At 43.8% G+C, this 14,708-nt stretch overlaps 1 protein-coding gene across 1 annotated transcript in view; it reads right to left on the minus strand.

Annotated features, from left to right (window-relative positions):
- TRIM24 (tripartite motif containing 24) overlaps nt 1-14,708 on the minus strand; it is a 153,297-nt gene that overhangs the window by 63,882 nt on the left and 74,707 nt on the right. The window contains exon 3 of the mRNA XM_054033664.1: nt 1,294-1,441. Coding sequence (XP_053889639.1) covers nt 1,294-1,441 — 148 coding nt within the window. The remainder of the gene's footprint in view (nt 1-1,293; nt 1,442-14,708) is intronic.

Below are 14,708 nucleotides of genomic sequence, written 5' to 3' on the forward strand. Positions count from 1 at the left end.
GAATCTTTGACTTCTTACTCACTTGTTAAAACCAGACAAGAACAGTAGTAACCAGAAGTTATCATCTAACAGCTGACCAGTAACCAATTCTAAATGAACTGGCAGTCTCTGTCTAGCTTCAGTGGACAAGTGTTAATAACATAAGAAATAATACCACACCATACTGCATGTGCTCAGTACCTTTGAAAACTCAGATAATTTGTTAAGCATCTAAACCGGATGGCTGACAGTTAAACTTGGAACTCTAGTTATTTAGCTAAAACAAATTATAGCAAGGACAGTTGAGAGCTAAACAGTACAGAAGGCAGTTAGTAGGAACTGGAAGAAAAAAATGCAGTTTTACTGCTTTTATCATCTCCCTGTGAGTTCAGCTGCCTATTACTTTTGACTCACCTTGTATCCTTAAAAACAAAAAAACACCCCAAGAATATTAAATACAGTAGCTTTCAGCTTAGTTTTGAAGATAAGTAGCTGGTTTGAAAGCTACCATTTGGCTATGTACAAGAATAAGGGTAGTCAAGCTCACGTGTACGCAAGACACGGGGGGGGGCAAGAGGAGACAAAGAGAGAATGAGTGCAGTCTGAACAGACCAAATGTGTACAACAAACCTATTAAAATTGTAGAAAAATAACTTTGCAATAAATAAAGTATTTACAACCTTTTCCCTAATGTTTTTTCAGCCAACAAGTACTTTTCACAGTGCTTAACTTACTGCCTCAAAAACAGTTTTAAAATCTTTTAAAAATACAGTAAAATTATAAACTGAAGCTACACACTTTAAAAGCAATACGTCATGCCAAGATGTGAATTAGTAGATAGAGGTGCAATTCTTCAGCAGCTGAATGCCAAAGGAAAGCACCAACAACCTACTGCTGCGCTCCCTGTGGTGGCTTATTGCAGTAAATTAATGTTAATAGTTGGTAGAGCTCTACAGTGTGGGAGATGACTGTTCGAAAGACTATCTTTTGTGTAATCAATTTGGGAAAGGCTAAAAAACAGTTTAATACCATTTAGTGTGGAACAATATCTTAAGCATGCATTTGCCTCATTTTTCCTGATTCAAGTCTCTCTGGACCAAGCTCACACCTAACGTAATCCCTTGATTTCAGTAGAGTTACACCAGGGATGAATTTATTCCGTCATGTTTAACGGGGGGGGGGGGGGGGGGGGGGGGAAGGAGGTTCTTAAATGTACAGTAAGGTGCATGCCCTCCTAAAAAAGTATACTGGCTTAAATAAAATTATCCAAGCCAGATTTGCACCCAGAGTGAAGAAGAAAGCAAAATGTATTACCTGGCGATACTTCTTCTTTCTGTCTGACTGTATGGTCCTTTGTGAATTTAACCCTCTGGTGAGCTCTGATGCAGGTCTTACATAACCATTCTACACACTCCACACAAAAACCATTGGCTTCTGCATTGTCTTCACAGCTTGTGCAGACCTGGCAAGAAGGGGGAATGCAAAACAGTTATTAAAATAAAAGTAACAGATAACCTCAAGTTGTAAATGCATCTTGTGCATTATTTCTGGTAAGTGATTCAAAAGGAAGAAAAATACCGTCTGAAGTACAGAACATATTACAACTCTGTCCATTAGATACCTCCTTAACTATACAGAATTTAACATGATTTTTCAAGAAAATACTCATATAGCCAATAAAACACTTTTTAAAAAATGAATTAGCTAAAAATCAAATCAAATCAATTCCTTCTGTCTTGTACTATATATTTAGTAAACTGCTCTTGAGAAGTATTTAACCAGAGTAAGGCTGACTTTGAAAGCTTTTCAATGCATCTAGTAGCATCCATTGGATTGGTTCGGCTTTCTAGAAATACTCTCATTAATCAGCAAGAGTTTCTCCTCTACTACTATTCAAGAAACTAAAAACTGTTTAAATTGGAAATAAAACTAAATGGACTGAAGATAAATACTTAGCTCCTAGATAACACTTGACCTCTTCATAGCATTGTAGCAGTATTAACTAATCCTTACAACACCTCTGTGTCCGTACCTGTAATGGGATTTTTGGTATAATTTTCCACTGGTGGTAACAATTATGGGTGTGCTAGTGTGAATAGGTCTCCATGTAGCCATCATACTATTTAGCCCTATTCCAAGCAGTAGCCTCAAGTTGTCTGGAAATCTATATTCACTAAAGTCCCCACTGGTGGTGCGGGACTGATGGGAGCAACGAGAAAATGTTAGCAATGATCGCTATTGTAGACAAGGGTTAAGAGGAAGCAAGCATTTATATATGATGGTGAAGGCATGCTTTATATATGCTTAGAACTATCCCCATTTTACAGAAGGAGAAAACTAGGGAAAAGAGATACCTTAAGACCATACAGCAAGTCAATGACAGAACAAGGATTTGAATTCAGGAGTTCCAAATTCCCAAAGCTATTATTGCTCTCCTAGATCATGTTGCCTCTCAAGGTGAGAATCTTCTAGAAGGAAGTTAAGGCAGGGATTGTGGATACCTCTTGCTTTCACTTGTTGATTTTCATTAAATGTGTCATGCAAAGAAAAAAAACCTGGGCTTGTGTCCTTTTTCTGATTCTTTGTAATAAAGGAGGTCAGAAAAGCTTTAAAAAACAATTTTCTGCTAAGAATTCAGGTCCTATTCTAGGCTGCAAAACTATGGAGAATTAAAAAAATAACGGTGATATCACAAGCGCCTAGAAAATGAAAGGAACAATGGAGAGAGGAAGAGAGTTTTAGTCAGACTGTTTAAAACTTTCTATTTGTTCTCCTTGAGTCATGTATAACTTCAATGACATTTTACATAAAGGAAGCATTGTTAAAGATTCAGCACCTTTAACTAAGGTGTTAGAAAAGGATATTTACTTGCCCATTCTAGCACCTTGTTAAAAGGGGAGGGAAGAGAAGAGGGGAGATTTGACATTCCTTTTATTTCTAAAGTGCAAAACAAGTGGATATGGAGGGTGGAGGGGGACCTTAAACATTTTTCAGGTATTCTTTATATCTTAAAGCAGCAAAAAGGATAGAAGCCTTTTTTTTTTCCCTTTTTTTTAATGAAAAAAACAAAAACAAAAACAAAAACAAACAAACAAAAACAGAAAACACCCTTTCAGGTCACCTTTAACAGTCTTAGCAAGTAAACTTGTTACAAGCCAGAACATTTAAATGAGTTCAAAGGATTTCAGAAATGAAATAGCCTTCCTAGGATTCGAAGATCTTTGTCTTTTTCTGACACACTTCAGTTTTCTCAGATGGTAAAAGTTGTTAGGGCTTGAAAGCCCTACCAGTCTCTTCAGATGCTGAAGATGCTGTTCAATAACTGCCAAGCAGGCGCTGCCAAATGAACTAAAGCTTGACCTCTCCTCCATGGGACAAAGCACATACTATCCTTTATTTGTGCAATGTCCTAAAAAACCAAGCAAAAGTCAGAGTTCTCAAATTATATTTCATTAAAAAACAAGAATAAGAAGCAGTAATTCATGTCCTCAGACAACTCTTAAGTGGTAACCAAGTTTTGTTTCAATCCATTTTCCATTTGAAAAAGACAAAAATGGGACTTTGTACAGTTTTAACAATACTCACAGAAATTCCTCTACAGGGGGAAAAAAAAAATGTCCTTAATGTTATTCAAAACGTCCTCTATTTTAGTAATTCGCTACCTCTTTTAAATGCTCTTGTCTTTTTTGATCAAGATTAGAAGGTAGTTCTGTATTATTAACTATTATGCTTACAGGAAAAGCCTATAGCTATTATATAATATATAGTTATAATATTTGTAATAGCACAAGGGGCTCATTCAAGCACTCACAGGTACTTCAATAAAATCTGAAGATACTCATCACATCACAGAAAGGTCCATAAATATAAATATATTTGTACATGATTGTTTCTATTAACAAAAAAATTAAATTGACTTTTGAAAATCCAGGTAAGGCAACATCCTCTTAGAGACTTAGAAAGCATTGACTGCAATCAGCTAACTATATTTTAGGTAGCAAAGGGGTACAGTAAGCAAAAGTTTCCAGTTTAGGAAGAATGCCAAAGAGCAGGTAAATCTGGAGGATTATTAGATCACCCAGTGTTCCAAAATTTGCCAGTCTTAACTAGCTGCATCTAATTGCCCACACCAGAAGATGAGAAAAAATATGAAACCAAGTATTCCAAAAAGTTCAGAAATGCCACTTCTTAGCATTTGTATTGCGTGTTGATTTAATGTGAACAAAACAACAAAAATCACCAAGAACATCCATTTATTAGAACTCTTCTCCCTTTCTCTGGGCACCTTCAACCACACATGGCTCTAATTATGAGCTATGTGCTGAGTATTCCAAACCCCACCACTTCCCTTCTTCAACAGTATTCATCAGCTCCCCTCTCATGAGCACAACGTGACAAAAAAAACAAAACTCTGATTTTTCCTCCTGACCCTTCTACCCCCTTCACTGCTCCACTCTACTTCCATCACAGACACTAGCACAGCAAGCCTGGATTAGACTTCTCTCTCCACTTTTTCCACTCCCAAGCTCTAATCCATTTGCTTCTTTTTTGACATCTCAAACAAAACCCATTTTCTCTTCTCTATTCCTACAACAAAACCCTTCATATTTCATTTGCAACTCAATCATACTAAGCAAAGCAACATACCTTGTTATGTCCAACCTATACAAAAATACTTCTAAATTAAAACGTCCTTTCCCTGTTCTGGTGCTGGACACTGACAATAGGACACAGGACTAAGCACAACATGGGTCTGATCCAGCATGGCAATTCCTACATTGTTAATAGCTTCCTCTCCTTTTTCCAAATCAAAATAAAACTTCATTCTCACAAGGCCTTGCTCTACCTCACCCTTTCTTTTTTTCTTTCCATCTCTAGTTCTTCCCGTCTGTGCTCTTAATAATCTTAAAATATTCTGTCTTCTTCAAAGCTGTCCTGTAGTCTTGGAACTCCTCCCTCTCTTTGTACACAACCCAGTTACCCTATTTATTTTCAAAACCTCAACATTCAATTATTTTCAAAGTCTTTCAGTAAGTCAGAGTGTCAAAAAAACCCAAAGGATCTGCCCCTTCCTCTACTCATCCAGCATATTTACATTAGGGTTAGCCAGGGGCTGTGTGCTGATAATACTAGCAATTGTTTATGGCACTAAAGACACTCTTCTCCTCTCCCTCTGATATGCCCTCCATGCTGGGCCCTTAATCCAGCCATGCAACAGCCAGGAAGACCCACTACACTGGATATATTCCCCAGGAACTTTCATTAATAAGTCAAAGTCAGCTCTGAACACACTGCTTTTTTTTTTTTTTTTTTTTTTTTTGAGGGGGAGGGAGGATGTTGACATTTTGATTACTTCCCACTTCCCTTGTAATAAATGTATTGTTCAGCGAGTCAAGAAGAGAATGCTCTCTTATCTTCCCAAGTTAAATTTTAAATTACATTCCCAGAAGATGAGATTCTTTGCATTGTAAATGTTTCAAATAAGTCTTTCATTCAAGGAATGGCTAGATACAATAGGTTATCTGTAACAAGTATTTCTTTGGACGGTTTTATTAACATGACCCATGACCACTCTTATGTCTGGAATTATTCTGTGAAGAGCAGGCTCCCTGATCCCTTATGTACCTGATGAAACGCAGCAGGTGTAAACAATGGACTACTTAACACATTCTGATTTCTACTGCCTTCACAGTACAACTTGAAACAAAGAAACTTTGCTCTTATTAGAAAGTTGTATTTTTTGAAAAGTCTCCTTAACCTAGAATAAACTGCTCCTTCTTGATATATTGGGTGTAAAAGCCAGTTACTGAAAAGAATCACTGGGCCAAGCCACTTCCTCTTGTATAGCAGCCCTGGCTTGTTCTCGCCAACGGAAGTGTCTTGAAGAATATCTGATGAACTGTTAAATACAAACTTAACTAAGCAATGGGGTGGATATCTATATAGGCAGGAAATATTTCCAGAAATCCAACTTTCATATAACAAAGTTTGTGATCCTTTTCCTTTAGGATCACATTCCAGAGCAGATCCATTCAAACAGAACTGTGCATCAGGCTGGACTAATTTAAATCAAAGTGATATAAATCAGAAAACAGGAAACTTTGATCTAAATCACTGATTTTAATCATGATTTCCATTTCTATTTTTTAGTTCTTTTCCTACAGAAAGGTTGGTTCTCATTAGTTGATAACCATTAAAACATGTCATTTGCAACTAAAGATAAGCCTTTACACTAATTATAGACTTATACTAAATTTGGTGGTTCTTTATACTAAACTATATGTATACATGTTTATTTAAGCAATTATGTAGCTTCATTTACCTTTATTCAGATTTCTAATGTAAAAAAAAAAAAAAATCTAAAACTCAAAGGGTGAATGATATATTTATTTCTAGTATCTGATTAATCTCTTATATGGGGTTTGTGTAAAGCTCCATTTAGACAGAAATTCAAATTCAATTAAAAATACATGAATAGTATTTTAATTTTTTTTTATTAAATAAAACTACCTTAAAAGTAATGGAACATAAGAAAAAAGTTTATCAAAATATGTGTGTCATTTAAAACTGATTTATTAAATAAAGGAAGTATCATCTGTAGTTAATGAATTCAAATGATTGTTTCCAGTCACCATGTCCCTCAAGATTTTGGAACAAGTAGATCATCCTTTTACACCTAGTTCTTATTCAAAGGGGGGGGGGGGGGGGGAGAGAGAGACGACAAACAAGCTTTCCTGCCTTTTCAACTTCACATTGGTTTCTTAACTTTGAATCAACTCTCATTGAGCTAGCTGAATAAACAAAGAAAATATCCCCTTTGAACCTGCAGAAAAGGCTACAGTGGAGTAGCATCTTACACAGGAGTTAGGTTCTAAAGTCAGCGTGTAAGGCGAAAATTGCGTATAGTCAAAATTACCCTTGAAAATCCTTTAAATCGCCCATAAAGCACAGTATATTGTACATGGTTTTGTGTATACAACCCGGTACAGTAATATGCATAATGTATACAGTAATGTACAGTATATAATAAAGAGTACATATACAAAATATAATTTTATAGTATTGTATTTTTAATTACAGGCGGTAATTACAGGGGGTCGTCAGGGCTTGATGTCAATCCAGGAACCAGAGGTGACAGAGAGCGAGCTGTAGACGAAGTGGTTGGCTCTGGTCCAGCTCGAGAAGTTGATTGCGTAGGCTCATCTGCTGCTGGCTGTTTTTCCTTGAAAAACATGGAGATCAGCAACTGTCACTGTTGTCTCTTGAGCTACTCAAACATTTCTTGATACGGTCTCAAATCATCCGTAATACGACGTGTGATTTTGAGGCTTCGTTCCATAGAGGGATCGTATTCAGAAATTAAATCATTCACATGTTTCGCTGCTTGGAACACTTCAGCAAATGTATGAAGATTCCAACTTGCTGGCGCTTCCTGTTTGTCGTCATCATCTTAGTCTTCTGCAGACGATTTTATCAGTTCCTCTAACTCTTCGTTAGTCAATGTTTCTCTATGGCTCTCAATCAATTCTTCAATTTCTTCCTCAAGGATGTCGACAAAGCCATCACCACCCACTTGCCTGGCCACCTGAACAATGCGTTTCACTTCTTTGTCAATGGTTGGGAAAATCTTAATCATTCTCACATTCTTTCCATAGGTTTCGCCAACATGCATTGACTGTTTCAGGCGTGATTGCATCCATTGCCTGTTTAATATAAGTGATGCAATCAGCAATGTTGAAGGACCTCCAACACTTCATCACAGGGTTCGGCAACCTTTCAGAAGTGGTGTGTCGAGTCTTCATTTATTCACTCTAATTTAAGGTTTCGCATGCCGGTAATACAGTTTAACATTTTTAGAAGGTTTCTTTCTATAAGTCTATATTATATAACTAAACTATTGTATGTAAAGTAAACAAGGTTTTCAAAATGTTTAAGAAGTGTCATTTAAAAATTAAATTAAAATGCTGATCTTACGCCACCAGCCTGCTCAGCTCACTGCCAGCCTGGGGTTCTGTTCACCTAGGCCGGCAGAGGGCTGATCAGGGCCTGCGGCCGGGACCCCAGACTTGGGGGGGGGGGGGGTGTTTCAGGGGTCAGGGCAGAGGGAAGGGGTTCAGGGCAGAAGGCTGGGGTGGGGGGGGTGCAGGGCAGAAGGCTGGGTGTGTGTTGGTGTGGGGGGTGCAGGGCAGAGGGATGGGGCTGTGGGGGGTGCAGGGCAGAAGGCTGGGTGCTCGGCTCGTGGGGATGCTCCCAGCCCCCTGCCCTGAGTGGCTCATGGCAGGGGACTGGAAGGGATATGCCCTGTTCCACTCCCTTCCCCCTGGCTCCATCCCTACCTCTCTCTGGGTCCTCTACGGAGCTGTGTACACGCTGCCGCTCTTTCCCCTCTCCCTTGCTAGGGCCATCAGCTGATTGGCCAGGGACGGAGAGGAGGCGGGGCAGGAAAGCACCATGCTGGGGGAAGAAGCGGGAGAGGGGGGAAGCTTGGCTGCCACAGGACCAAGCTTCTGCCTCCTGCCCCCACAGGGGAGAGCGGGGGGTGGGGGGGTGCTGAGTGGGGCTGGGGGGTGGGACGGTGGCAGGGAGCTGCATGCCACTCAAAATCAGCTCGCGTGCCGTGTTTGGCATGCGTGCCATAGGTTGCCGACCCCTGCTCCATCACATTAAGATTGGGATCAGCATGCATAGTGCTATGTATCCGTGACAACGTATGCCTTGTGTACATGGCCTTGGAACAGTGAATCACACCTTGGTCGAGAGGTGGTATTGGGGGGAGAAAGACGACTTCAACCTTGTTATGTGCAAACCGGAGTGCTGCAGGGTGGCCAGGAGCATTATCTACAATCAGCAACACTTTAAAGTCAAGTTCTTTCTCTTCGAGGTACCGCTTGACCTCTTGAATGAAACACTTGTGGAACCAATCCAGAAATAATGCTGCCATCACCCAAGCCTTTTTATTTGATTGCCAGAACACAGGCAGGAGATTTTTGTTCTTGCCTTTTAGGGCACGGGGATTTGCAGCCCTGTAGAGCAAGCCCGGCTTTATTAAATGCCCAGCCGCATTGCCACAAAACAACAGTCACACAGTCTTTAGTTGCTTTGAAGCCAGGGGCTTGTCTTTCTGATTTCGAAATGTAAGTGCGGTTGGGCATTTTTTTCCAGAAGAGCCCAGTCTTGTCAGCATTAAAAATTTGTTCCGGAAGATAGTCCTTTTCTTCTATGATTTTCTTTAATTGTTCGGGGTAGGCTTTTGCTGCCTCTTCACTGGCAGTGTAGTAAGAGGAGGCCTGAGATATAAACCTTGGTATCAGAGGCCCAATATGAGGCCTAAGGCCTGAACTAAAGTAATGGTCACTACTTTGCTAACATAAAGCAAATTTAAGCTGTGAGCCAGAGGCAGGCCCTGCTCACAGAAGCTGGCAAGGAAAGGGCTGATGCTGCAAAAAGAAAGAGTCATACCTAAAAGGTACTGGACACCAGATATCAGAACATTCGCATACTTGCACATTCCACACAGATAACAAGGACAGGGGCAAAAGGGTAATATGATGGATAGAGTTGTTTTGTTCGAACCAACATGTACAAAGTGAGAGGCGGCACCTTACTGCGTAGAGGAGTTGTACCTTGATACGTAGAGGGGTTGCACCTCAATATGTCAGGAGTGATGTGTAATCTGTTTGTACCTGTGTATAAGAATGCATTCCTGAGTGGACGTCTTTGTCTGGCCTAGGGGGCAGTGGAAAGTCCCGCCACTTACTGAGCTGAGTCCACTGTCAGGGAGCACATAAGTACTAGCTAGCAGCACCTTAGCAGCACCTTGGACTTCTATGCCGGGGAGCTGGAGACTGTTTCTCTTCGACAATAAATCTGGCCCGGGTGCGTTAAGACCTTACTAGAGTTTGTGGTCATTGGGGGTTCTCTTGGGGTCTGCTGGGTCAGCTATCAGCACAGAGCTGGGGCAGCACACAGAGGGAACACACGCACACAGCCATCTGATATCAACATTGAACAGAGCAGAGCACCACACCGGTAGCGTCTGATGACTGGCAGATGCAGCTTCACCAGTAGTCTGCACGTTTTTGAGGTTGAAGCGGTTCCTAAAACTGTTACGCCAACCTTGGCTGGCTTTGAATTCCTTCTCATCCGAAGGCTGTCCCTCTTTGGCAGGAGGTTTGAACAGCGTGTAGAGGCTAAGAGCCTTTTCTCGCAACATGTTGCCATCGATAAGTACATGTTTACAATTCATGTCTTCCAGCCATAAGTTGAATGCCTTTTCTGTCTTCACTAAAGTCTTATCACGCACCTGGCTCGTCACCTTAACAGTTACTGGAGCACTTGATGCCACGGCTTGACGAATTTCTCTCTCTAATCTTGATGGCACAGATGTTAGATTTGTTGTCGCCATATTTACGTGCCACATTGGAGACTGACAAACCGTCTCTCAATAAGTCCAACACAGCCAGTTTTTCCTCCAGCGTTAGAACAGACCGCTGTTTCTTCGGTTGAGCACCAGATGAAGTAGTTGGCTTGCGTTTAGGGGCCATGTTGTACGAAAAATACGCCTCTTTAAACACTAGAATCACACATAGCGCGGCGAGATGCTCACACTATGAGAGGCACACGGGAACTGAGACTGACTGAGGGAACAGCAGATTCATGTCTCCCATCTCACGCTCACTCCGGAGCATACGCTGACTGGATGGAATCGCCTGCACTATTTACAGGTATCTTGTTGTTTTTCTTTTTTTTTGCCGAGCGCATATAGTTGAATTCGCGTAAGTTAAATGCGCGTATGATGCGACTCGCCTGTACTGCTGTCAAAAGTTGGCTTAGCATGTCAACAGACTGATTCAGGTGCTTAGCCAAAGAACTCCACCAGTTCAGTGGTTTGACTTTCTTCAAAACTTGGCAGCAAACGTACTGATTAATTTTTTTTTAATTAATTTAACTAGTTTAATAAACCATACTAAGTTTAAGCCTTAACATAGGTTGACATTTAAAATTTAATTTTAAGTAGATTTTAAAAAATCTGTATCTGACTGAAAATTTTTTTTTAAAATCCAATTTAAATTTAAAAACCCTAATTTTTATCCACGTTGTGATGCATAGTTTCTTTCTAACACAAAGGAGGGTGAAAAGACAGTTACCTTTTCCATAACTGGTGTTCTTCGAGATGTGTTGCTTATGTCCATTCCATGTTAGGCGTGTGTGCTCGCCACATGCACCGGTGCCGGAAGTTTTTCCCTTGGTGGTATACATAGGGTACCGGCTCTGGCACCCTTTGGAGTGGTACGCACATGCCACAGTATAAGGGGCACTGCCAATTCCCCCCACCCTCAGTTCCTTCTTGCCAGAAACTCCGACAGTGGGGAAGGGGGCTGGGTCATGGAATGGATATGAGCAATACATCTCGAAGAACACCAGTTACGGAAAAGGTACCTGTCTTTTCTTCTTCGAGTGCTTGCTCATGTCCATTCCATGTTAGGTGACTCCCAAGCAGTACCATCGGAGGCGGGTAGGAGTTCACGGGCGTGCAGATCACAACAGTGCTCTGCCGAACCCATCGTTGTCTCTAGCTTGCTGTGTGATGGCGTAGTGTGCCGTGCACATGTGCACTGAAGACCACATCACGGCCCTGCAAATGTCCTGGATTGGGACATGCGCCAGGAAGGCCACCAAGGATGCTTCAGCTCTCGTCAAATGGGCCTTCACAATAGGCGGCGGTTGGACCTGTGCTAGCACGTAGCAGATCCGGATACAGGAGGTAATCCAATTACAGATCCTCTGAGAGGACACTTGAAGGCCCTTCATCATATCCGCTGTCGCAATGAAGAGCTGGGTTGACCTGCAGAGGGTTTGGTACGCTCTAGGTAGAATGCCAAGGCACGCCAAACATCCAAGGCGTGCAGCTGCTTCTCCTCAATAGTCTTGTGCGGCTTAGGGCAGAATACCGGGAGGAAGATATCCTACTTGACATGGAAGGTGGACACCAACTTGAGCAAAACTGATGACACTTCCTGTTCTGTCTGGTGGCAAACAGATCCACTCAGGGAGTTCCCCACTTCTGGAAGAGCATCTGGACCACTTCTGAATTGAGCGACCATTCATGGTGAGAGCAGAAGGACCTGCTGAGGCGATCCGCCAAGCACGTTACTTATGCCGGGGAGGTGACAGGCCTCCAGATGGATCGCATAATGGATGCGGAAATCTCACAAGCGGAGTGTTCCCCCTTGCCTGTTGATGTAGAGCATCGAGGCCGTGTTGTCCGTCAGCACTCGCACCACTTGACTGGTCAACTGTGGCAGGAAGACTGCGCAGGCTAAGTGGACTGCCCTGAGCTCCTTGACGTTTATATGCAACATCAGCTCTTCTTGGGACCATGTCCTTCCGGTCTGCATTGTGCGGAGATAACACTCCCCAGCTGAGGTCAGAGGCATCAGATATCAATGAGACAGAGGACCGTGGGTTGTCAAATGGCACTCCTTCGAGGACTGCCCCTGGGTCAGTCCACCACTGTACAGAGGCGAGTACCTTTGGTGGGATGGTGATGACCTTGTCCAGAGATCACCTGGACAGGTTATAGATCGACAGCTACTGCTGGAGAGGTCGCATCCTGAACCTTGCATGGCGGACAGCATAGGTACATGCTGCCATGTGGCTTAGTAGCCGAAGGCAGGCTCTGGCCGTGGTGAGGGGAAAGACTCCAGCGATGAGTTTTCATCATCTGGAATCTGTCCTGAGGTAGGAACGCCCGGGCCCTTGTGGAGTCAAGTACCGTGCCGATGAACTCTATGAGACTCCAGACAACAATTTGCACCCTTGGGATTTCTGCAGGAACCCCCCATGGGTTCCAAGGATGCCATGGCATTGGATGCCCCTGGAGGTACTGCAGGGAGAGCTGGAGCTCTGAAGGGAGGACATTGTCCCGCTGGTAGGGACTTCTGGCTCAACTCAGAGCCTGATGAGGATGGTCTGTGTTCCAGAGATCACCACCGCAATGAGGTTGACCAGGCACCTCAACTCCGGTGGTGTCCTCCCCCATGTTCTGAGTGGGATCTGTACGAGGGCGACGATCCTCCTCATCAAGAACCCGGAGACCAGCGTTGGCATTTGGTGTATCCGTGATGGTACTCCAGCAATGGACGCCAAATACTTTGCGAGCGGTGTCAGTCCGTCGAGCGACAGTGGGAGCAGGAGCGATGCCGAGACGAGGAGCATCGACACCATGTCAACCCATATTGGCGCACTGGGGACTGGTACCGAGAGTCCCGAGACTGACTACGACCCTCGCAGGAGTGGTGCCGATCACTTGGAGAGTGACTGCAACGCACTCGGTACCGAGGCCGCAGGGTTTGGCGTGCCTCCACAGGTCTACGCCACGCCACCGGTGACCTGTGTTTCGAGCCCGAAGAGCAATGCCCTGAGTCCGGGGACTAACACCAGGGGCTCTTTCCAGTAGGCAGCCCCGTGTGCAAGGCACGGTGGCTCTGGGTGGGTGAACGCTGATGGGACACTCCCTGCGGTGGGGAGCGGTGCCGCACTGAAGGGGACTGATGGAACGGCCCCAGAGCAGGCTTACCTCTGGATTTAGGAGCTGCTGTCTCTGGTGTGGGCGGCTCTGGGAGGGACATGATTTCCTGCGTGGCCTGCAGGGCTTCCAGGGTCAACAATACCATCATGTGCCGGTGTCACTATCTGGGGTAGCCCAGGATGGGCTAGCCCACTCACCCACAGCTGGGGCCCCACTCCCTCTTGGAGGTGATGAGCTGCTCTTCATGGGTCTCTGCTCTCCTCTGGCTTTCTCCTTGTTCTTGCGGGGAGCAGAACGACCTCTTCCCATCTTATTCCTCTTCCCGGTCAGTACCGGGGCGAGGGATCGACGCCAGTCCGACAACGGCGCCGGCAGCGCACTCCACACCAAGGCTGCAGTGCTAGGTGCAGGGTCCGACCTAGATGGTTCTGGTGTTAAAGCAGACTCCATAAGGAGCGCCCGAAGTCGAATGCCCCGCTCCTTCTTCGTCCGAGGTTTAAAACTTTTGCAGATGCGACACTTGTCGCTGATGTGGGTTTCCCCCAAGCACCTTAGACACCTACTGCGTGGGTTGCTGACTGGCATAGGTTTCTTGCAGCTGTAGCAGGGTTTGAAGACCGGGGCATGCCCCATCCCTGGGCTAAGTCCCATCCGGGACTACCAACTAGTTTAACTAACGACACTAAGGGAACTATTTATAAAAATTATCTATTTACAGGAAAAGTTTGCAATGAACAATTCTGAACTGAAGAATTTGCCGAAGCAACGAATAGCACCGTCACTGGCAGTAAGAAGGAACTGAGGGTGGGAGGAGCCAGCAGCGCCCCTTATACCACGGCATGTGCACGCCACTCCAGAGGGCACCAGAGCCAATCCCCTACAGATACCACTGAGGGAAAAGCTTCTGGCACTGGTGTATGTGGCGAGCACACACACCTAACGTGGAATGGACATGAGCAAGCACTCGAAGAATATCTACATAGGGCTTTCCCTGCAGCCCACTCAGACTATCCAGCTTCCAATGGAAGACTTTGAAGCACTGTATCTTTGTATCCTCTGCAGCAGAGCAGACCAGCAGGCAATCCGAAAGACTTAAAATCCAGGGAACAATGGGGATCTGTTTTCTAATCCACGAGGGTGTACATTATTATTGAGTTTCAGAAATGCTCAGATGCTAAGCCATGACTCCTGAAGGAAC

The sequence above is a fragment of the Malaclemys terrapin genome, chromosome 1, assembly GCF_027887155.1.
Source record: "Malaclemys terrapin pileata isolate rMalTer1 chromosome 1, rMalTer1.hap1, whole genome shotgun sequence".
NCBI classification, from domain to species: Eukaryota; Metazoa; Chordata; order Testudines; family Emydidae; genus Malaclemys; species Malaclemys terrapin.